We start from the raw sequence: 24715 nt of genomic DNA, 5'->3' as shown, positions 1-24715 counted from the left end.
AAGCTGCAGAAGAAAAAAGAAAAGTCGTGAAACAGAACAGAGCTTACGGGGAATTCGCAGGACGCAGTGAGCGCACAACACTCGTGCCCTGGGAGCCCCGGCAGGAGCGTGGGTGCACGTGGGGCGCTGTCGTGACCGAGGATTCCGAGCTGATCAAAGACATGCAGTCACGACAAGACAGTGACCCCAGGGACTTCCCCAGGGGTCCCGTGGTTGACTTCACCCTCCAGGGCAGGCAGCGGGGGGTTCAATCCCTGGCAGGGGACCTGGGATCTCACGTGCCTCACAGTCGGAAATCCAAAACACAGAACTGAAGCACTGTTGTAACAGATTCAACAAAGACTTTAAAAACAGTCCACGTTAAACAACAACAACGAAAAACTGATCCCAGACAGAGGGTAACACAGGAAGACACGGAAAAAATAAATGTGCAGATAAGTATAAACACAGGTGTTTAAAACAACGATGACAAAGGCTGCAGCTAAAAACACGCAAAGGCTCTCACCCCTACCCAGGATGACAGGGGGACAGAAAGGGGGCTAAAGTCGTGGCGGTCTTGGCAGGCAGCGAGGGGGAAGGTCCCTGAAGGAAGGCTGGGAGTTAAGACGACCTCCAAGCCTTAAGAGACCAGCTGTTGTTTACGTGCTAAGTTGCACCTCACTCTTTGTGACCCCGTGGGCTGCAGTTTGTCTGCTGATCTCTAAGGACTTCCCAGATGTTCAGTTCAGTTCAGTCGCTCAATTGTGTCTGACCATGGACTGCAGCACGCCAGGCTTCCCTGTCCATCACCAACTCCCGGAGCTTACTCAAACTCAGATCCATCGAGTCAGTGATGCCATCCAACCATCTCATCCTCTGTAGTCTCCTTCTCCTTCTACCCTCAATCTTTCCCAGCATCAGGGTCTTTTCCAGTGAGTCAGTTCTTTACATCAAGTGGCCAAAGTATTGGAGCTTCAGCTTCGGCATCAGTCCTCCCAATGAATATTCAGGACTGATTTCCTCTAGGATTGACTGGTTTGATCTCCTTGTAGTCCAAGGGACTCTCAAGAGTTTTCTCCAACACCACAGTTCAAAAGCATCAATTCTTCAGCGCTCAGATTTCTTTATGGTCCAACTCTCACATCCATACATGACCACTGGAAAAACCATAGCTTTGATCAGACATACCTTTGTCAACAAAGTAATGTCTCTGCCTTTTAATATGCTGTCTAGGTTGGTCACAGCTTTTCTTCCAAGGAGCAAGCATCTTTTAATTTCATGGCTGCAGGCACCATCTGCAGTGATTCTGGAGCCCAAGAAATAAAGTCTGTCACTGTTTCCATTGTTTCCCCATCTATTTGCCATGAAGTGATGGCACTTCCCAGGTGGCTCAGTGGTAAAGAACCACCTGCCAATGCAGGACATGTGACAGGAGCTATGGGTTGAATCCCAGGGTTGGGAAAGTCCCTTGAAAGAGGAAATGGCAACCCACTCCAGTATTCTTGCCTGGAGAATCCCATGGACAGAGGAGCCTGGCAGGCTACAGTTCACAGGGTTGCAAAGAGTCGGACACGGCTGAGCACGCATGCATGGACTGCAGCCCACCAGACGCCTGTGTCCACGGGCATTCTCCAGGCAGAATACTGGAGTGGGTAGTCATTTCCTTCTCCAGGGGATCTTTCCGACCCAGGGATCATACCTCTGTTTCCTGCATTGGCAGGAAGATTCTTTACACTGAGCCACCAGGGAAGCCCTCAAGAGACCAGTAGGCAAATTTAAAACAGGCATAGAAAAACAAATAAACAGATTAAAGTACTTGATTAGCCTGAAAGAAAGAGGAAAAATGGAGAAGCCACAGTAGATCAGGGGGAAAAAAGTAGATGAAACCCCCAAATACCAGTAGTTCATGAAATGTAGGTGGACTAAACACTCCAATGAAGAATTGTTAAAGACTGTGTAAACAAACAAACAAAAATAGGAGACGCTCTTACACAAAAGGACAAGGAAAGTCTGAAAGCAAAAGGTTGGGGACAAGATGCAGCAGGTGAACATCAAAGAGAAGGGCGCGGGACAGCTCCGCTGACGTAGGCCCATGCAGACTTCAAAGCAAGAGCCCTTCCTGGTGCCGTGGGATATTTCCAAGAAGACCAGCTCGCCAAGAAGATAAAACAAGCCAGTGAAAAGATAGAGCAGGGCCCAGATCACAACTTCACAACAACTGGCAGAGCTGCAAGGGGAAATGGCGCATCTACCGTACACCTGGAGACGCGAACACCCCCTCTGGGGAGCCAACCAGTGTAAGAAGAAAACAGCACGTCAGAAAGCCTGCGCAAGACTCGATGTCATTGTCGGTGCAGTTTATCAGGCTGAACAAGGCAGTTTTCTCCAGCGCACGTAGAACGTGTCCCAGGGTACAGAGTGAGTCTCAGCAGATGCCAGCGCAATGGAGCGCGTGGAGGCGGCTCTGAGACCGCGGGAAACAACAAACCAGAGATTACGACGAGAGGATGACCAGAAATCCAAAACAGGTTTGAAATTTTAAACCCACATAACACCCTTAGATAACCCAAGGGTCAAGGGAAAACAACCACAAAAGCACTGAAAATTATTTTTAACTGAATAATAATGGAAATAACAACATATCAAAATGTGTTGGGTAGAATGAAGCCATGATGAGCAGGAAATGGATAGTCCTTGAGCGAGTATCTTTGAAAAGGCTGAGAAATCAACTGACCACAAAAACTCGAGAAAGAATAGCAGGTTAACTCAGAGAAAGTAGAAATAAACTGAAATTAAATATATATATTTAATTTAAAATTAATAATTGAATATATAAAAACACATATAATTTTTTTTCATATATAATAAATTAAAATTTTATATACAATTACATATATTATATATAATTATATATGTTTATATATATATATATATATATATATATAAAAGCACAGTTGACCCTTATACAATGTGAGGGTTGGGGCACCCACCCCCCTGAGTAGTTGCAAATCTACGTAAAACTTTTGTCTCCCCGAAACCTAACTACTAATAATTTACTGTTGACCAGAAGCCTTACATATGTAGTCAGTTCACACAGATTTTGCATGTTATATATATTTATACTGTATTCTTAAAGTCAGCTAAAGAAAAGAAAATGTTATTAACAAAACCGTAAGGAAGAGAATATATTTACAGTACTGGGCTGTATTTACTGATGTCCTTGTTTCCGCTGTCTGTTTGCAAGGTGAATCACCTGTCAGCACCTACACTAATACTGTCCTACATGACACGAAGCACGGCAGGTATCAACATGTCAGTGGTCCAAGACATCAAAAAAGGAAAGACAGTGTGGAAAAGAAATGCATATTTATTTACAAGTACTGCATTTATTGCAAAAAACCTATATATAAGTGGACCCGTGCAGTTGGCAGGTCAACCGTATACATAAGAGAGAAAAAGCCAAAAGTTGGCTCTTTGAAAAGACTAGTGCGTCGGAACTTTCCTGGAGATCCAGGGGTTAAGACTTAGCATCCAGTGCAGGGGTACAGGTTTGATCCCTGCTTGAGGCACAAGATCCCACATGCCTTGGGGCCAAAAACCCAGAGCATAAAACGGCAGCAGTACTGCCACGCATTCAATAAAGACTTTTAAAAAATGACTCACAAATTTTTTTTCATGACTAATATGTTGGAAAATCCCCAGCAAGCCTAAATGAAGGATAATGAGGTGAAAAGACCCTCATTAACAATATTAAATGCTACTGTTGTATGAACATGACACAGCAGATTCTATAGAATGGAGGTTGGCAGACTTACTGCAAAGGGTCATAGGGTCAGTCTTTAGGCTGCGTTCTGTTGCACACCCTTCTTTGTTTCCCCCTGTTTTCCTTCCAAACTTTTCGAAACTATAAACAGCATCCTTCGTGTGGGGGCGGCGCCCACACGAGCCAGGGGGCAGAACTCTCTGTGTCATAGTTTGCCACTTTCTTCCACAAACATTAGGAAGATTTTAAGAGGGTATTAGTAGTAGATTCATGCCAATAAATTTGAAAATTAGCTGAGGCCCATAAGCTTCTAGAGAAATGTAACTTAACCAACACTGACACAAGAAGAGACAGAAATCTGAACCGGGACCTAGTAAATATAAATCTGAAAAACATCATCCGGCAAAAACTCTTGGCCTGCATGGCTTCACCTGTGTATTACTTCAAATATTTAAGAAGGAAGTCAGCTAATCTTATACAGACTCTGCCAGGTCATTTTATAAAAGGGGCGGGGGTGATTCTCAATTCATTTTATGAGGCCAGATGATTCTGCCAGCAAAAAGGGAAACGTGACCTTAAAGGAAAATTAGAGGGCCCCCTCTCTTGTCCATATGTTACAAAACTCCTAAAGGAAATATGACCCATATGAAAAGCATGGGCTTGTCCCACATGGCTGGCGACCCAGGCACTGGGTCCAAACTCTCGCCTCCCCTGAGGTGGCTTTGAGGAACCTGTACTGGCACCAGGGCTTCCCAGGTGGCTCAGATGGTAAAAAAAAATCCACCTGCAATGCAAGAGACAGGGGTTCAATCCCTGGGTCAGGAAGAGCCCCTGGAGGACGGCATGGCAACCTACTGCAGTATTCTTGCCTGGAGAATCCCATAGACAGAGGAGACTGGAGGGCTATGGTTCATGGGGTCACACAGAGTCTGAAGCAACTGAGCACGCGTGTGCGCACGTGCACACACACACACACACACACCCCAGCACCCACAGTGCTTGTGCTGTGTGTGGGTGGGGGGGGGTATGCATTTAACAGGATTCGCAATGCTCTAGGCTGGAGCTCTGGACAACTGTAAGGGGCAGGGGGCACTCTCTACAGAGCCAGGGGCTCCACGCGCAGAGTTTGGCTGGAGAGGGGTGGCTTCCTTGATTTAGCAACTGCCAGACACCTGTTGGAAAAGGCAATGGCACCCCACTCCAGTACTCTTGCTTGGAAAATCCCATGGATGGAGGAGCCTGATGGGCTGCAGTCCATGGGGTCACGAGGAGTCGGACATGACTGAGTGACTTCACTTTCACGCACTGGAAAAGGAAAAGGCAATCCACTCCAGTGTTCTTGCCTGGAGAATCCCAGGGACAGCAGAGCCTGGTAGGCTGCCGTCTATGGGGTCGCACAGAGTCAGACACGACTGAAGCGACTTAGCAGCAACAGCAGCAGACACCTGACATCTCACCTGTCTCTCCTACCTGCAGCCTCCTTCTAGGAAATGAACACTGATGAGGGTGTCCCAGCTCTAGAAAACCTCTCTCAAAAGGGCAAAAATATTAGGCACTTGAATCCAGGGGTAATAAAAAAGGATCCTACGTCACAAGGTTGAACTTATTCCAGGAACACAAGGTCTTTTAATATTCAAAAGCAAGTTATAACATTAACAAAGCAGAAGAGGAAAACTATATGACTATTTCAATATTTAAAGAAAAGGCTTTTTAAATCTTTTTTTTTTGGCCATGCTGCACAGCACATGGGATCTTAGTTCCCAGACCATGAATCGAACCTGCATCCCCTGCAGCAGAAGCACAGAGTCTCAATAACTGGGCCACCAGGGAAGTCTGAAAAAGCTTTTGTTCAAATATAACACTTATTTATGAAAAAAAAATACTCAACCTAAGAAAGAAAACTTCCTTCATCTGATAAACTGTATCATACACACACAAAAGCCTTGAGCAAATATCCTACTTAAAGATGAAATATTGATAGCTTCTCCAGAGTTTGGAAAGGAGACAAGAATGAATGAGAAAACCTGGCCAGTACAGTCAGGCAAGAAAGAAAATTAAAAGGGGAAGAACAGGAATAAATAAATAAAGTGGTCATTTTTAGCAGATGACATGACTGTACACAGAGAAAATCCAAAAGAATCTGCAAGCAAACTGTTAGAATAAATAAGTGAATTTAGCTAGGTGGCCAGATTTTTTTTTTTTAAAAACCAATTTGTTTCTAGATACTAGTAACAAATAATGAAAAAGAGAGAGAGAGAGACTTAAATACCATGTGGATTAAGACCAAAAAAATGAATTTCTAGGAATAAATCTAATGAAAGATGGACTGGAAAACTACAAAATATTCCCAAGAAAAATGGAAAAAGAGTAAGATAAATGGAGGGATGCACCCAATCTTATAGACAGCGGTTCACCTTAGACTAATCTGGAAGGTCAATGAAATCCACCAGCTTCCAAGAGGAATTGTGTGACATTTGAGAAACTGGTCCTGAAAGGATAAACAAATGCAAAAAAGAGCCAAAGCAAGGCAGCAGTAAGGAGCAAAAACCTGGAAGATTTACACTGTATAGACATCAGGAGACTGGGGGCTGGCAGAGACAGATGGAACAGACCCAAGCTCAGAGAGAATTCGTACATTTTACAGACATCTAGGGTCAATACAGGGGAACTGTCGCATTGGTGTGGAAAAGGTGGTCTTCTCAATAGAAAGTGGTAGATCGGCTGGAAAGTCATATGAGAAAAAAGTAAATCTTCAGCCCCATGTCACCCACATTAAAAAAACACACAATTCCAGATATACTACAATGTTGAGACAACTGACTTAGCATGGACAGTTGATTACATAGCAGCGCCATGTCAAAATTGAATTTCCTGAGTTTTGAACATTGTGTTGTGTTTATGCAAGAGAATATCCCCTGGATAAACAACACTCAGTATTTTGAAGTAAAAGAGCATAGGATCTTCAACTGTTCTGAAATAGTTCAGGAAAAAAAAAAAAGAAAAACAACTACACACAAAAAGTGAAACATGAACAGGATGAAAAGGCAAAAACGACACTGAAAGATGACCCCCCAGGTCAGCAGGTGCCCAACAGGCTACTGGAGAAGAGCGGAGAATTCACTCCAGGAAGAATGAAGAGATGGGGCCAACGCAAAAGCAATGCCCAGCTGCGGATGGGACCGGTGATGGGAGTAAAGTCCAACGCTGCAAAGAACAATACTGCACAGGAACCTGGAATGTCAGGTCCGTGAATCAAGGCAAACTGGAAGTGGTCAAACAGGAGATGGCAAGAGTGAACATTGACATTTTAGGAATCAGTGAGCTAAAATGGACCAGAACAGGAGAATCTAATTCAGATGACCATCATATCTACTACTGTGGGCAAGATTCCCTTAGAAGAAATGGAGTGGCCATCACAGTCAACAAAAGAGTCCAAAATGCAGTACTTTGGTGCAACCTCAAAAATGACAGAATGAGCTCTGTTCATTTCCAAGGCAAACCACTCAATTATCACAGTAATCCAAGTCTATGCCCGGACCACTAATACCTAAGAAGCTCAAGCTGAATGGTTCTATGAAGACCTACAAGACCTTCTAGAACTAACACTGAAAAAGATGTCCTTTTCATTATAGGGGACTGGAATGCAAAAGCAGGAAGTCAAGAGATACCTGGAGTAACAGGCAAGTTTGGCCTTGGAGTACAGAATGAAGCAGGGCAAAGGCTAATAGAGTTTTGCCAAGAGAACGCACTGGTCATAGCAAACACCCTCTTCCAACAACACAAGAGAAGACTCTACACATGGACATCACCAGATGGTCGACACTGAAATCAGACTGATTATATTCTTTGCAGCCAAAGATGGAGAAGCTCTATGCAGTCAGCAAAAACAAGACCAGGAGCTGACTGTGGCTCAGATCATGAACTCCTTATTGCCAAAGGCAGACTTAAATTGAAGAAAACAGGGAAAACCACTAGACCATTCAGGTATGACCTAAATCAAATCCCTTACAATTATACAGTGGAAGTGACAAATAGATTCAAGGGACTAGATCTGATAGACAGAGCGCCTGAAGAACTATGGATGGAAGTTCTTGACACTGTACAGGAGGCAGTGATCAAGACCATCCCCAAGAAAAAGAAATGCAAAAAGGCAAAATGGTTGTCTGAGGAGGCCTTACAAATAGCTGAGAAAAGAAGAGAAGCTAAAGGCAAAGGAGAAAAGGAAAGATATAACCATCTGAATGCAGAGTTCCAAAGAATAGCTAAGAAAGTCTTCCTCAGTGATCAATGCAAAGAAATAGAGGAAAACAATAGAATGGGAAAGACTAGAGGTTTCATCAAGAAAATTAGAGATACCAAGGGAACTTTTCATGCAAGATGGGCTTGATAAAGGACAGAAATGGTATGGATCTAATAGAAGCAGAAGCTATTAAGAAGAGGTGGCAAGAATACAGAGAAGAACTGTACAAAAAAGATCTTCACGACCCAGATAATCACGATGGTGTGATCACTCACCCAGAACCAGACATCCTGGAATATGAAGTCAAGTGGGCCTTAGGAAGCATCACTACGAACAAAGCTAGTGGAGGTGATGGAATTCTAGTTGAGCTATTTCAGATCCTAAAAGATGATGCTGTGAAAGTTTTGCACTCAATATGCCAGCAAGTTTGGAAAACTCAGCAGTGGCCATAGGACTGGAAAAGGTCAGTTTTCATTCCAACCCCAAAGAAAGGCAATGCCAAAGAATGTTCAAACTACTGTACAATTGCACTCAACTCAGTTTAGTTCAGTTCAGTCCAGTTCAGTCGCTCAGTCATGTCTGACTCTTTGTGACCCCATGGACCACAGCACGCCAGGCCTCCCTGTCCATTACCAACTCCTGGAGTATCTCACACGCTAGAAAAGTAATGCTGAAAATTCTCCAAGCAAGGCTTCAACAGTACGTGAACCAAGAATTTCCAGATGTTCAAGCTGGATTTAGAAAAGGCAGAAGAACCAGAGATCAAATTGCCAACATCCACTGGATCATCAAAAAAGCAAGAGAGTTCCAGAAAAACATCTGCTGCTGCTGTTGCTGCTGCTAAGTCGCTTCAGTTGTGTCCGACTCTGTGCAACCCCATAGACGGCAGCCCACCAGGCTCCACCGTCCCTGGGATTATCCAGGCAAGAACACTGGAGTGGGTTGCTATTTCCTTCTCCAGTACATAAAAGTGAAAAGTGAAAGTGAAGTCGCTCAGTCGTGTCCGACTCCCAGCGACCCCATGGACCACAGCCTACCAGGCTCCTCCATCCATGGGATTTTCCAGGCAAGAGTACTGGAGTGAGGTGCCATTGCCTTCTCCAAGAAAAAAACATCTAACTCTGCTTTAATGACTACACCAAAGCCTTTGACTGTGTGGATCACAACAAACTGCGGAACATTCTGAAAGACATGGGAATATCAGACCACCTTACCTGCCTCATGAGAAATCTGTATGCAGGTCAAGAAACAATAGTTAGAACCAGACATGGAATAATGGACTGGTTCCAAATTGGGAAGGGAGTATTGTCAAGGCTATATATCGTCACCATGCTTATTTAACTTATATGTAGAATACATTATGAGAAATGCCGGGCTGGATGAAGCACAAGCTGGAATCAAGATTGATGGGAGAAATATCAATACTCAGATATACAGATACACCACTCTTATGGAAGAAAATGTAGAAGAACTAAAGAGCCTCTTGATGAAAGTGAAAGAGGAGAGTGAAAAAGTTGGCTTAAAACTCAACATTCAGAAAACTAAGATCATGGCATCCGGTCCCATCACTTCATGACAAATAGATGGGGAAATAGTGGAAACAGTGACAGACTTTCTTTTCTTGGGCTCCAAAATCACTGCAGATGGTGAGTGCAGCTATGAAATTAAAAGCTGTTTGCTCCTTGGAAGAAAAGCTATAACAAATCTAGATAGCATATTAAAAAGTAGAGACATTACTTTGCCAACAAATGTCCGTCTAGTCAAAGTTATGGTTTTTCCAGTGGTCATGAATGGATGTGAGAGTTGGACCATAAATAAAGCTGAGCGCTGAAGAACTGATGCTTTTGAACTGCTTTGTTGGAGAAAACTTTTGAGAGTCCCTTGGACTGCAAGGAGATCCAACTAGTCCATCTTAAAGGAAATCAGTTCTGAATATTCATTGGAAGGACTGATGCTGAAGCTGAAGCTCCAATACTTTGGCCACCTGATGTGAAAAATGGACTCAATGGAAAAGACCCTGATGCTGGGAAAGATTGAAGGCAAGAGGAGAAGGGGGTGACAGAGAATGAGATGGTTGGATGGCATCACCAACTCAATGGACATGAGTTTGAGCAAGCTCTGGGAGTTGGTGATGGATAAGGAAGCCTGGCATTCTGCAGTCCATGGAGTTGCAAAGAGTCGGACAGGACTGAGTGACTGAACTGAAATGAAAAAGCGAAGAAGAATCATAAAGCAAATATGGCAAATTCTTACCAGGTAATGAGTCTGAGGAAAATGTATACAGGAGTTCTTTGTATTTTTCTTGAAATATCTCTGTTAAATTTAAAATGATTTCAAATCAGAAAAAAAAAAAATTAAGGGTACATAGAGAATATCACAATGACCATGAGGTAAAGGAAGACTTCTTTAAACATGATATCAAAATTGCCATTGAAAAAAAAAATTGCCATTGAAAAAGAAAAAAAATTAATAAGCTTACTACATCAAAATTATATTAAGAAGATGACAAATTGTAGAGCGGGAGGGAGAAGCTATTTAAAACTTTTAAACTGACAAAAGAGGCCTATCCCAAGTAGACAGAGCTCCTGAGAAGCTGTGAGAAAAGAACAGACAACTCGCTCTACAAACATGTGGGAAAGGTTTAAATGGGCACTTCACAAAGGAAGGACTTCCCTGGTGGCTCAGATGGTATAGTGTCTGCCTACAGTGTGGGAGACCTGGCTTCGATCCCTGGGTCAGGAAGATCCTCTGGAGAAGGAAATGGCAACCTACTCCAGTCCTCTTGCCTGGAAAATCTCATGGACGGAGGAGCGTAGTAGGCCACAGTCCCTGGGGTCGCAGAGAGTCAGACACGACTGAGCGACTTCACTTCACTTCACAAAGGAAGACGGCCAAACTGCTCAAAGTATGAACAAGTGCTCAAACTCATCACTCATTATGGAAATTCCACTTCACTATAAGAGATTCGGGACAACAGATTGCCTGCCAGTGCTCAACATTCACGATGTCCAGCATCTGTTACAAAACTAACAGATACACGAAGAATCACAAAAAAGGGACTTGCCTGGTGGTCCAGAGACTAAGGCCGCACACTCCCAATGCAGGGCGACCAGGTTCGATCTCTTCCGGGAACTAGATGCATGCCGCACCTAAGACCCAGCACAGCCAAATTAAAAAAGAAAGAAAGAAAAACAAACCACAGAAAGGAGATCCTAAGGAGGAGAAAAATCGGTAGGCAGAAACAGACTAAGAAATGACAAAGAGGAGGGCATTAACAGGCAAAGACTTTAAACCAGCTAGAAACACCATCAGAAAATAGTTTTAAAATGTCAAAGCCCAAACTCATGAGGGGAGAAATGTAACATACAAATAAGAACAAAATGGAACCACGAAAAAGATCAGTGACCACGAGGAAATAGCAATGGAAACCCCTCCATCTAAAGCCTAAAGAGAAAAAAGGCTCTACGCTAATAAATAAACAAAGCCTAGGGATCTCAGAGGCAAAAGCATGTTTAATTGGAGTTATGCGGGGAGGGGCACAAGATAATTGAAGGAATTATGGTATAAGTGCACGTGCCCAAAAAGCCCAACAAACTGTAAGCAGAGATAAAAGCAGCCTAAAAAGAAAAGACACAACTTGTAAAGAGACACACAGAGAAAAATGACTTTGATTTCCTGAGGGGGCGGAAAATGCATTTCAGAAAACAAGAGAATGTCTACAGAAAGCAGAAAGTAATAGTCAACCTAGAATTCTATATCCAGCAAAAATACCCTTTAAAAACAAAGGTGACCATTGTATAGGGAAAGTTAATTTCACTGTATATATAAATCATACTTCAATAAGGCAGATTTTTAAAAAGCTGATATAAAAACCTCCTTGTAATTTTTTGGGATTCATCACTAGTCCATCACTGGGACTGTAAGAAATGTTAAAGGAAATTCTTTAAGCAGAAGGAAAATGACACCAGATAGAAACCAATCTGTATCAAGTGTCAAGAACTGGACAAGGTAAACATGTGGGCAAATATAATAGTTTTTTCATATTTTAAATTTCTTCAAAAGTAAATGAGACATCCACATGAGAAAAATATTCAGAACCTTGACCGTATCTCTGACTTTATACAACAATTAACTCAAAATGGGCCACAGACTAAATGTAAAACCCAAAGCCATAAAACATCTAGGAGAAACCATAGCGGGAACATTTTTTATAATTTTGTTAGGTAAAGACTCAAATGCAACACCAAAAGCATGATCTGTAAGATAAATGATTAACCACTTAAACCTCATCAAAAATTTTAAATGTCTAAGAAAGACATTATTAAGAGGAAGAAAAGACAAACTACAGTCTGGTGGAAAATGTTTAGAAATCACATATCCAACAGAGGATTTTCCTCTGGAAGGTATATAGAATACACAATATCAACGATACTCAATATTCCAACCACCCAATAAAAAGAGGACAAAGACTCAAAAAGGCATGGGTATACAGATGGCAAACAAATACACAATCGATATTCCACATCATTAGACATTAGAGAAATACAAATTAAACCTGCAGGGAGACACCACCACAGACCTTGAGGACGACTTAAAAAAAAGACAAGACAAAGCCAAGTGCTGATGAGAACATGGAGCAACAGGAGCTCTTGCTCTGCTGGCCGTGACGCAAAGAGACAGAACGATTCCAGACAAGTGTTCGGGCAGTTTCTTACAAAGTTAAACACGTCTTACCATACCACCTATGACCTTACTGCTAGGCTAATTTACCAAATAGAACTGAAAACTGAAGTGTGTGCAAAAACCTTTTTCTTTTTTGCACGTTTGCAGCAGCTCAGTTCATAACCACTAAAAACTATAAAAAAAACCACAGGCCCTTCGACTGGCAAATATTGGGTTGGCAAAAAGTTCATTTGCCAAAAAGTTCATTCTTCTTTCTGTAAGATGTTAAACCCACTGTGGGAGTACTACTCAGCAGTCAAAAAACAAATCAACCAAGAACGCACACAAAAAGAATGAATCTCAAATGCGTTCTGACTCAGAACACCACACACTGTGTGATTCTACTGATGGGACAAAACCAGACCAGAGGCTGCAGGAGTTGGGGGAGAGGAAGAAAAGACTACAATGGGGGCCTCACAGGGATAAGGATATGTGTGAGGGACACTGCTCTGGGTCTTGATTATGGAGGTGATCCCATGACTATATGCATTTATTTAAACTCAGAGAATAATGTGCCCAAGAGAAGAAATTCTACTCTAAATTGTAAAAGTGACTAAAAGTAGGAAAAAACACAACTGGTGATTTCAAGTAAAAACAGTAACATTAATAAAGCTTCCCTGATGGCTCAGCAGGTAAAGAATTCGCCTGCAGTACAGGAGACACAGGAGACTAGGGTTCGATTCTTAGGTCAGCAAGATCCCCTGGAGGAGGGCATGGCAACCCACTTCAGTACTCTGACCTGAAAAATCCCATGGACAGAGGAGCCTGGCAGGCTACAGTCCAAAAGGGCGCAAAGAGTCAGACACGACTGAGCACAAGATTCAAAACCGCCTATGAAGAAGTAAAATATTTTACAATTTCCCAAAGAACTAGAGCAGGTAGAAAGACACTGACAGGCTGAGTTCCATGGGAGGGGACAATATACCTGAGAAGGTTGATGGGATAAGTCAAAGATCTGTGCATCAGCTCTACACAACAAAGCATGGTGGGAGTGGAAGCTGACGGCACCTAGCGGTAGAGCTAAAGAGGAACTCTGGGAAAATTCCATCAGGAAGTGGTGAAAAGAGGAGAAAAGAAAATATGACTAATAAAAAACTAATGAGATAACAGATCTGACCTTAACCCCCTTGAAAATTACATTAAATGTAAATGGTCTAAAGACTCCCAATAAAAGATGCTAAGACTGGATAAAAAAGCAGATCTCAACCGTGTGTTCGTATATCATGTGAAATAACTGGGCTGGTGAATCACAAGCTGGAATCAAGATTGCCAGGAGAAATATCAACAACCTCAGATGTGTAGATGATACCACTCTAAGGGCAGCAAGTGAAGAGGAACTAAAGAGCCTCTTGAGGAGGAGGCAAGAGAAGAGTGAAAAAGCTGGCTTGAAAGTCAACATTAGAAAAACTAAAACAATGCCATCCAGTCCCATCACTTCATGTCAAGTAGAAGCGGAAAAAGAGGAAGCAGTGGCAGATTTTATTTTCGTGGCTCCAAAATCACTGCAGATGATGACTGCAGCCATGAAATTAAAAGACACTTGCCCCTTGGAAGAAAAGCTATCACAAATCTAGACAGCATATTAAAAAGCAGAGACATTACTTTGCCAACAAAGGTCCATCTAGTCAAAGCTACGGTTTTTCTAGTAATCATGTGTAGATGCGAAAGCTGGACTATAAAGAAAGCTGAGTGCCAAAGAATTGATGCTTTTGAACTGTGGTGTTGGAGAAGACTCTTGAGAGTCCCCTGGACTGTACGATCAAACCAGTCAATCCTAAAGGAGATCAACCTTGAGTATTTATTGGAAGGACTGATGCTGAAGCTGAAGTTTCAATACTTTGGCCACCTGATGTGAAGAACCAACTCACTTGAAAAGATCCTGATTCTGGGAAAGATTGAAGGCAAGAGGAGAAGGGGGTGGCAGAGGATGAGACGGTTAAATGGCGTCACTGACCAACAGACATGAGTGAGCAAACTCTGGGAGAAAATGAAGGACAGGAAGGGCTGGTGTGCACAGGGTCACACCCAGACACGACTCAGCGACTGGACAACTGCCACCACAGCCGTGTGCTGCCCACGTGAAACGAGTAAGACACAGGGAGATTAACAGTGTCCTGTCTTGTTGCCTTTTCATCCTGTTCATGGGGCTCTCAAGGCAAGAATACAGAAGTGGTTTGCCATTCTCTTCTCCAGTGGTCCACACTTTGTCAGAACTCTCCACCATGACCTGTCCGCCTCGGGTGGTCCTGCATGGCGTGGTTCATAGTCTCACTGAGTTACTGAGATAGTGAAGGAAAGGGAAGCCTGGCGTGCTGCAGTCCATGGGGTCTTAAAGAGTCGGATATGACTTAGCAACTGAACAACAACAACAGATTAACAGGAAAAAGATGAAAAGAGCCAGCAGTGGGACTAAACATAAGAGGTCTGGCGTGGCTATTTTAACATTTACACAGATCAGAAATGGATAAGTTCCATGAAAGATACAAATTACTGTGGCTTGAAGGGGATGAAAGAGAAATCTGGATGGTTCTATACCTCAACTAACAGAAGTGAAGTGAAAGTAAAAGTTGCTCAGTGGTGTTCGTTCAACTCTTTGCAACCCCATGGACTATACAGTCCATGGAATTCTCCAGGCCAGGATACTGGAGTGGGTGGCCTTTCCCTTCTCCAGGGGATCTTCCCAACCCAGCAATCGAAGCAGGGTCTCCTGCATTGCAGGCAGATTCTTTACCAGCTGAGTATGAAAACTGCAGGCCCAAGTGGGTTCACTGGGGAAAGAGCGCTTAGGACAGAAATAACGTCAAACTTAAACTCTTACAGAAAATAAACGAGAAAGGACCTTAGTGTATCATCCTACAAAACCAGCAAAGACACTACAGGCAGACTACGGATAATTAGCCTTCATAAATGCAAAATTCCTTAAGAAAGTACTAGCAAATTAAATACAGCAATATACAAAATGATAACACATAAAATATCAATAATTTCAGATATGCAGATGACACCACCCTTATGGCAGAAAGTGAAGAAGAACTAAAAAGCCTCTTGACGAAGGTGAAAGAGGAGAGTGAAAAAGTTGGCTTAAAACTCAACATTCAGAAAACGAAGATCATGGCATCTGGTCCCATCACTTCATGGGAAATAGATGGGGAAACAGTGGAAACAGTGTCAGACTTCATTTTTGGGGTTCCAAAATCACTGCAGATGGTGACTGCAGCCATGAAATTAAAAGACGCTTACTCCTTGGAAGGAAAGTTATGACCAACCTAGATAGCATATTCAAAAGCAGAGACATTACTTCACCAACAGAGGTTCGTCTAGTCAAGGCTATGGTTTTTCCTGTGGTCACGTATGGATGTGAGAGTTGGACTGTGAAGAAAGCTGAGAGCCGAAGAATTGATGCTTTTGAACTGTGGTGTTGGAGAAGACTCTTGAGAGCCCCTTGGACAGCAAGGAGATCCAACCAGTCCATTCTGAAGGAGATCAGCCCTGGGATTTCTTTGGAAGGAATGATGCTAAAGCTGAAACTCCAGTACTTTGGCCACCTCATGCGAAGAGTTGACTCATTGGAAAAGACTCTGATGCTGGGAGGGATTGGGGCAGGAGGATAAGGGGACGACAGAGGATGAGATGGCTGGATGGCATCACTGACTCGATGGACGTGAGTCTGAGTGAAGTCCGGGAGTTGGTGATGGACAGGGAGGCCTGGCGTGCTGCGATTCATGGGGTCGCGAAGAGTCGGACACGACTGAGCGACTGAACTGACTGACTGACTGAACGACCAAGTGGGGTTTATCCCAGGAATACAAGGGTGGTTCAACATTTAAAAACTAACTGATGCAATACACCACATCAATAAATTAACGAGAAAACCCAACCATTTCAACAGACGGACAAAAACGTAGTCCCACTTATACAAGGACGTCCACGGCAGCGTGATGAGAAAAGCCGCACACAACCGCCATTGGTGGCAGGTCCATGGCGTGGGAGAACGACCCAGCAGCTACGAGGCCCAGGCACCCACACTCGGAACCACAGGGATGAATGGATCTCAACACGCAGTAAGTGAAAGAAGTCAAGAGTAAGAGACTCCGTTCTGTGCGATCCCCCTTGCGCAGCAGCGACGGTGACCGGAAGCTAGTGTGTGGTGGCGGGGCTGGGGTAGGGGCGATCTGGGTCAACTTAGAGGGGAGCAAACTGTCGCATAAGCTTGACTGTGCTGCTTGTCGAATCACAGTGACCAGCCTCATCATCTGTACGCTGGAAACTGGCACGTTTTATTTTGTGTAAACACTTAACATAAACAGAAGGTGGAAAGGGTAAGGCAGTCTCAGAGTCTTTCTGCTGATGCTACATCTAGACTGGAGTGCGGACAGCTTGACGGGTTAGGTGACAGACAAACGTCTCCAGAGGACAGAAAACAGATCCCAGGCTGCCTGCAGCTGGCGGGGGGGTGCAGTACCCGCAAAGAGGTGTGAGCGTCCCCAGACTGACGGACACGTCCTCTCTGACTGTGCTAACGGCCCCACAGCAGATCTCAAATGGGTACATTTCATACCTGTGTCACTGGGGTAAATAAGTCACATCTCAATAAAACTGGTTTAAGAAGAAATCTCAGGGCATTGGGTGGTGAGGGTTAAACGGGACACTGCAGGGGGCCGGGGAGGCCACCCCTGGAAGCCCTCAGGGGCCAGTCCCAGATGACACTGGGGTGGTGGCCGGCCCTCGAGGCAGCCTTTGGGGGCCAGTGTCAGATGATACTGGGGGTGGTGGCCGGCCCTCGGGGCAGCCTTTGGGGGCCAGTCCCAGATGACACTGGAGTGGCGGCCGGCCCTCAGGGCAGCCTTTGGGGGCCAGTCCCAGATGACACCGGGGTGCTGGCTGGCCCTCGGGGCAGCCTTTGGGGGCCAGTCCCAGATGACACTGGAGTGGCGGCCGGCCCTCAGGGCAGCCTTTGGGGGCCAGTCCCAGATGACACCGGGGTGCTGGCTGGCCCTCGGGGCAGCCTTTGGGGGCCAGTCTCAGATGACACTGGAGTGCTGGCCGGCCCTTGGGGCAGCCTTTGGGGCGCACAATGGGACAGCCATCTGGTGCTGGCCCCTCTCTCACCTGAGCTGACAGGATGTTACCTCAAAAGAGAGAGGACCCCCTGACCCGGGCAGGGCCCCCCACCCTAGACAGGCTGGGGCTTTTGCTGCACTTTCATGGGGTGATACCCCGCCCCCAGGCCAGGAGGCAGTGTGGGGGCTCGGCAAGGGGCCTGCAGAACCAACCCGTCTCTCCCTTCTCAGTGGGGACCCCCAAGCGAGCGCCCGTGGGCTCTGAGCTGGGGGTGGGAGCAGTGATCACCAGGCAGCCGGGGGGTCCTGCTGGAGGGAGGCCCCTCTGTGTAGAGAGGTGGATATCGCAGGCTTGGCCCCCTCAGCCGTAAGATGGGTTAGCGGCCGTGCTGACCTTCAGAACCTGGGAACAGACATGGAGCCGTGAGCCAGCACCCGCTCCTGAGCACCGCCATGTCCACCCTGTGTCCAGGTATGGGGATGGCAGGCAGACCCGGAGGAGAAGCAGAGCCACACTGGCCCACCAGCAGCGTCCACACGCATCTGCAGGACACCCTGAGGCAGTCCCCGCCAGGGAAAGGGTTAACGTGGAAGCATGTGGCCGGTGCATAAATACCCAGGCACCCGGGTCTCAATGCCCACAGGGAGCACCCCTGCCTGCTGACCCAATACCTGCGCAGTGAGGGTGGGGTGGGCCTGCAGGCCAGAAGGTGGCCAGACCGCAGAGAACAGGGGAGGGGCCCAGGGCGGCCTGGGTCCCCATCTGTGGCTCATCCCCCACCTCTCTGTGTCCCCCGATGGGGATGTGGATGAACCAACCAGGGCATCTCCCTGATAGACAGCGGTGCAGGACCTGCCCAGGATGGAGGAGACACACGGGCTGGGAACAGGAACCCAGAGGGGGCTGCTGGAGAACTGAGATGCATTTGCTCATCTGTAACGCTCCATTCCTCGACTTCTACAAGCAGGGGGCCCAGCGAGCAGGGGCTGCCAGTAGCTCTTCATGGGGCTGAGGCTGGGGCTTCGGTCTCTGGCTCCTTCACGGCCCTGCATGCAGGGTGCTGGTCAGAAGACCCCTGAAGGTCACTCAGACCACCCTCTCCCTTGGCCAGAAGGGAGAAGGGACTCCAGAGAGCCCGAAAGCCCCAAGAGTTCACCTTTGAACACTCCAGATTCCACCAGCTTGGAGCCCTGCCTGCCTTTGTCCGGATGCCAGGAGAGGGGCATCTGGCTATCGAGCGGCCCGTGGGGGGTGTGAGGACATCGCCCACCCAGACTCGGCCAGTGCGCAGCGGGAGCCTGGGGTCCAGGAAGCCAGCACCCAAGGAGCAGCCTGCCACTGGGGACGGGCCCTCTCTGCCTGTCGGGCCCCCGTGGACCCTCCCCCACAACCCTCTTCCCAGTGAGCCCGACACCCAGCGATGCCAGCCACGTCACTGCCGATAACCTAGATTTTAACCAAGAAATCACACCCCCACCCTCCCTGCCCCACTTATGGGCTCATCGAGGAGAACACCCAGTCCGGAGCCTCGCAGGTCAGCTGGAGGCAGGGCCGGTCCCAGGCCCACTGTCCCTCCAGTCTCCCAGCTTGCCATCACCACCCTGTCCACCTTCAACACCCCCAGGGGCCTGGGGTAAGGGGCTCCAGGGGCCGCAGGACACAGGCACACAGGACTTGCTGAGCCGCACCCACCCCGGAGGACTTGGCATGTGGTCTTGGCATGTGGCTGGGGAGAGGGCCCCGGCACAGTCAAGGCCGTGGGGCAGCTCGGTCTCCCAAGCCCTCCCCGGGCTGTCCACAGCCACTGTCGCTGGCCCTCTTGGAAAATCCCAGATCACAGGAGACGGCCAGGCTTGTGCACCCAGAGCAGCAGGTGCCCCCAGACGAGCTACCGCCCTGCCCGCACACCAGCACCACCCTCAGCACCCTGTCCCGTCTCTCCCTGTCTCCGACTCGTCAATGCCTGAGGCTGCACGGCGGGGTGGACTGAGCGGGGAAGACCCTGGGGAGGCAGCTGTACCAGGCCCCCTCCTGGTTTGGCATCGCCCCTCCAAGGACCACAGGCAGGCAGCCCGCCCTGGGCCCTCACAGGTTTGGCCCTGACCCCTCCGCTGAGCCCTGTCCTGCTGCCAGCATTTGTGGTGGTGGGGGGCGGTCATTAGAGGCTGCACATCCCGGGGAAGGGGCTTGGGAGCCACCCCAGCTCCCTCTGGGCACTGCCTGGGGACTGCTGGGGCAGGAGTGGGCAGAGGGAGCCTGAGCCTGTGGGTTTCCTGGGGTCAGGAACACCAAGCCCTACTCTCCACCATGAAGAGGAAAACCCTGTCCAGATAGAGGCGGTCTGTGTGCTAGCATCCTGCAGAACTCACACAAACATGACAAAAACGTGTTCAAATAAAGTACTGCACTCCAGGGAAGACGACACCCGAGCCCACGGGAGCTGTCCAGGGCACCGCCACCCCTGCAGCTCTGAAAGAGGCCCCGGGAGGGGCCCAGGTGGGCCAGACCAGAGCCGAGACCCAGCCACCCCATCCTCGGCCGCTGGGGACCGGCTGTCCCAAGGGCCTGAGTTGGCCGGTGCTCCCGGCTCCCCGTCCCTGTCCCCCCAGGACCGATGGACCTGCCTGCCTGGAGGTGGAGGAATGGAAGGCGGCGGGCAGGGCGGAGGGGGAGCGGACAGCGTTGGCCCCGTCGGGGCGTGAGGGCACGGGCAGTCTCAGGGGAGGAGAGAGTCTCCGAAGTGCTCCTGGGCGGTCACTCCCCACGGGCACCAAGCTTCCGGCCAGCCAGTCACTGGACTCGGGCCCCGCATGCAAATCAGGCCAGGCGGCAGGCTAGACACACAGCCAGTCTTCAGGGGAACGTGGAAGGCAGAGGGGGACACAACCCGGGGCCCCGATGGTGGGACTCTCCACCCACAAATCCTGAACCCTCTCTGGGGGCCGTGGGGCAGTTTACAGGCAGCACCAGGCGTCTCAAGTCAGGGTGTGCCAGCTTTATGATCCCAAAGGCGGGAGCCCTTCCAAAACAAGAGCGGGACGCACTCGTTGCACTCAGGAGGCACTTTCTGAGCAGCCCCGGAGTGCTGGCCACGACTGGGAGGCTCCAAGGACACTCTGGCCTCGAGGCAAAAGCACATGGGAGGGGCAAAGGGCGGAGGTCAAAGGTGACAGAGATGGATCTGAGGGGGCAAGCTCACTGACGGGGCCACTGAGGCCTCAAGCAGGCGAGGGGCCAGCCGGGGCTGCACGGTGCCCTGCGAGCCCTTGGGTAGGTCCCTGGTCCCCCAAGGCCCACAGTCATTTTCACCTGTCCAGAGAGCCCGGGTCCTGGCCCACGCGCTCCGCTGCAGCTGAACTGTTCCAGGGCCTCCCATCTCACCCAGGGTTGACTTTGTATAAAGTCCTCAGCTAAGGCCTTGCAAGAGGGACCCGATTCCTGCTTGAGCCTCAGGGTCAGCTCCCCCCAGCTCGTCTGGTCTGAGCTGGGACTGACCCCTGCACGTCTCTGGGACGTGCCCATCTCCCCACCAGGCTGTGAGGCCACGGGTAAGGCCCGGTCAGCCTCAGTGCCCACACGGGAGGTGCCTGGAGGGCCCCCGCCATACCCGTGGGCGGGAGGCCACAGTGGCGGCAGGGGCCGGGCCGCCGTGAGTTACCTGCATAGCTGCCTGTGGCCTTGATGTACATCTGACCATACTGCTCCTCCACCATGGTGTCGTAGGCCTCGTCGTCCTCCTCATCCTCCTCGTTGTGGTAGGAGGTGGGGCTGTCCGTGGTGGGCAGGCTGCTGGCCCCGGGCTGGTCCGCTCCCCCTGGGAGTACGGCGCCTGCTGGATGCTGGGGATGAGGGTGGCCAGGCTGGGCACCCCGTAGTAGGAGACGCGGGGCAGCTTGAGAGGGGCCGTGCCCGCGGCCACTGCCGAGCCGGTGGCCACCGCTGCGCCATCCCGGGGCCCCGTCTCCAGAGGGCGCTTGGGGGCCAGGCCCGGGCCGGCGGCCAGAGGCAGCTCCAGGGCTTCGTGCTTGACGCGGGTCAGCAGCGGGATGGGCACAGAGGGGGACACGACGTAGGGGGGCGCGGCGGCCGGCTGCAGCTGGTTGCAGGGGCTCTGGGGCTCGGAGCTGGCGTCCTCGATCATGGTGGTCTGCGAGTCACAGTGGGGCGAGCTCACCTTGAACATGAGGTCGGTGCCGCGCTCCACGATGTGCTGGATCTGCAGGAAGCCGGCCGTGTACATGACCACGAGCTGCTCACTGGCCGCCATGGTCAGCCTGCCCGTGTAGCAGAAGGACAGGATCTGCTGGAAGCAGGCGGGCGGCACCGTGCCCGGCAGCTCGAAGGCGCTCTTGCTGTTGCCGCTGAACAGGTCGCGGAAGTAGAGGCTGCTGGCGGCCAGGACGGCCCTGTGGGCCTTGAAGGCCTGGCCCTTGACCACGATGGAAACATCGCAGTAGAGGCCCAGCAGACGCTGCTCGTTGAGGCAGCCGAGCACAGTGTTCCCGAAGTTGGGGATCTCGATGTGCAGCATCTGCGACATGGCGGGAGGCGAGGGGGCCGGCCTCAGACTCTCAGCGAGGGAGCCGCCGGATGGGGCGCATCTGCAGGAGACAGGGCGTGTGTGTGGGGGTCAGGGTTGGGCTCCTGGACGTCCAGCGGCCGGGCCATGCTCCGCACCACCCGGCTCTGCCCCAGTGCCCACCTCCCCTGACCCCCGCCCAGGGTACCCCGACCTTGCCCCAGCCATGATGCACCAGACCAGGTCTGGCTGCAGACCCACCAGCAGCGGGACCCCGGCAGAGCTCTCAGCACTGCCCAGGAGCCCCAGCTGGGTTCCCAGCCAGGTGTGTGTGAGGGTGCCCCCATGCCACCCCAGGGCAGAGCGCAGGGCCCCTGAGGTCCGGAGACACCCCTTTCTGGCGGGGCCCAGGAGGAGAGGCCTGGAGACCGAAGACGGGGCACACAGAAGGGCAGGACAGGCCGGCCAGCCACAGCGCTGGAGGGGCAAGGGCCTCTGTCTGTCTGCACAACTCTTCTCCCAGGAAAGTTAGCAGCAAAGGGAGGGGCCAGAACCCAGAGCACCGGCACCACGGGCGAGGGGGGGTGGTCCTCTCAGGCTTTGGTTTCGGTTTGCTTTTTCCCTTTTCTCTTAGAGCAGCCATGCAGAGAGCCCGCCAGGGGTGGGGGGAGAGTCCTACCCCTGCAGGGTGAGAAGCAGCGCCCCCCCCAGCCCCCTGGAGAGGCGGGCAGGGGTGGGGGGGGCCGCCCAGAGAAGAGAGCTGGGGCAGGGAGAACTCAGTCGCTTCGCTGTCTCTGCTTCCCTCCGAGCAAAGGAGACTGCGGACTCCCCCGACCCGAGCTGCAAGTCCGACTCTGGGACCCAGCTCTCCCCGACCCGAGTTGCCTGGGGATCGGGGCGGCCAGTGCAGGAGTTGGGAGCCTGTCGCAGCCCCACCTGCCTGCCCTCCCGGCCCCCCACCCCCACCCCGCCGGTTCCTGCTGCCAGCCAATCCCTGCTGGCTTGCTCCCAGCCCAGGTGACTAGAGGGGTCCTGGGGGAGACAGGGGAGGGCCCGGCCAGGGCTCAGATGCTGCCAGGGGTGTGCTGCCGGCCCCTGGGGTCTGGGGCCAGACTCCCTGGGCCTGATGGGCCGGAGAAGGGCCGGCCCAACTCTGCGCAGTCAGAGCCGGTACAAAGGGCCGCTCTGTCCCGCGGGAGGAAAGTGCGGGCATCCGGCGAAGGAGGGCGGAGCACGGAGACAGGAGTTGGGCAGGTGGGCGGCTGCTGGGGGGGGCAGCGGGGAGAGCCCGCAGTACCCCCCCCGCCCCCACCGCACCCCCAGCTGCGGAGAAGTTGCTGGCCCGGCCGGTGGCACCGGCGGCGGGGAAGACCTACCTTTGGCCGCTGCCGCCGTGGCCCCGGCACTGCCCACTCAGCCTGGCAGGGGCAGGCTCGCCCGCACGCCCGGCCGGCCGCCCGCAGCCACCAGCTGCTCCGGGAATGCAGCAAACAGAGCGGGAGCCCTTGGGGTGGGGAGGGCGAGAAGAGCCGGGAGAGGAGGAGGAGGAGGGGGGGGGGGGCGCGAGTCTCGGCGCGGGGCTGGGCCGCGGCTCAGCTGCACCCAGCCCGGCTCTCCGGGGCAGCGCACAGCATCCAAATGAAGAGGCCGGATGCAGACGGACATTCAGGCAGCTCTCGGGAATGAATAGCCGCCTTTGATTTGGGAGCCGAAGTAAATGCCAGCTCCCAGCCCCGGCTTTAAAAAACAGTGGAGTGTTGGTGCCAGAGGAATGCACGGCTCCGGGTGTTGGTACAAGACAGACTTTTGATGACTCACTGCAATGCAAACAAAGATGGCAGAAATACCGTACTGTACGCGGGAGACGCTTCGTGGAGCCACGGCAACTGAGACAGCCTGGAAATTTATAGTGCACTTTTGCATATGAATTACCCAGTAAACTGCCACCCTGCCACCCAGTACAGCCAGAGTGTCAAAGCATTTAAACTATTCCAAACAGTCTGCTGGGCTGGCAGAGCCGCCTGACTCCTGGGAAGGGGTGGGGGGTGGCTGGGGCGCGCGAGGGGGCAGGGAGGCCAGGGGGTCCGAGAGAGAGCAGAAGCTGGTGAGAGAGGGTAGCCCAGAAGGGGAGGGAAAGGAGGGAAACGGAGCAGAAAGAGGGAGAGAGAGAGAGAGGAGCCAGGAGGAGGAGGCAGCGGCGGCCCAGGGCCCCGCCCCCCAGTGCCCTGCAGGGCCCCAGTGCCCCCCTCCCCACTTCCTGGGGTCTCGGGAGCCATGAGCCGTATGGTCCAGCCCCAACACCCTCATCCCACTCGCCCACCCAGCGAGCCACTCTGCACCCCAACTCCCGCCGCCTTGGCCAGGACAGCTCTCTTAGAGTCGTGCAACTCTGTGATGGCAGCTGGGGCCGGGCCCGCGGTGGCCAGAGGCG

General features: G+C 50.4%; 1 protein-coding gene across 1 annotated transcript in view; it reads right to left on the bottom strand.

Moving 5' to 3' along the window:
* The window catches only part of NACC2 (NACC family member 2), a 38317-nt gene extending 14124 nt beyond the window's left edge, over positions 1-24193 (bottom strand). The window contains 3 exon segments of the mRNA XM_070378751.1: positions 21424-21567; positions 21570-22366; positions 23661-24193. Coding sequence (XP_070234852.1) covers positions 21424-21567; positions 21570-22305 — 880 coding nt within the window. The 5' untranslated portion in view covers positions 22306-22366; positions 23661-24193.
* Between the last annotated feature and the right edge of the window lie 522 nt (positions 24194-24715).

This window comes from Bos mutus, chromosome 11, assembly GCF_027580195.1.
Source record: "Bos mutus isolate GX-2022 chromosome 11, NWIPB_WYAK_1.1, whole genome shotgun sequence".
NCBI classification, from domain to species: domain Eukaryota; kingdom Metazoa; phylum Chordata; class Mammalia; order Artiodactyla; family Bovidae; genus Bos; species Bos mutus.
The sequence above is the reverse complement of the archived record's forward strand: the minus strand, read 5'-3'. Positions and strand labels throughout refer to the sequence as shown.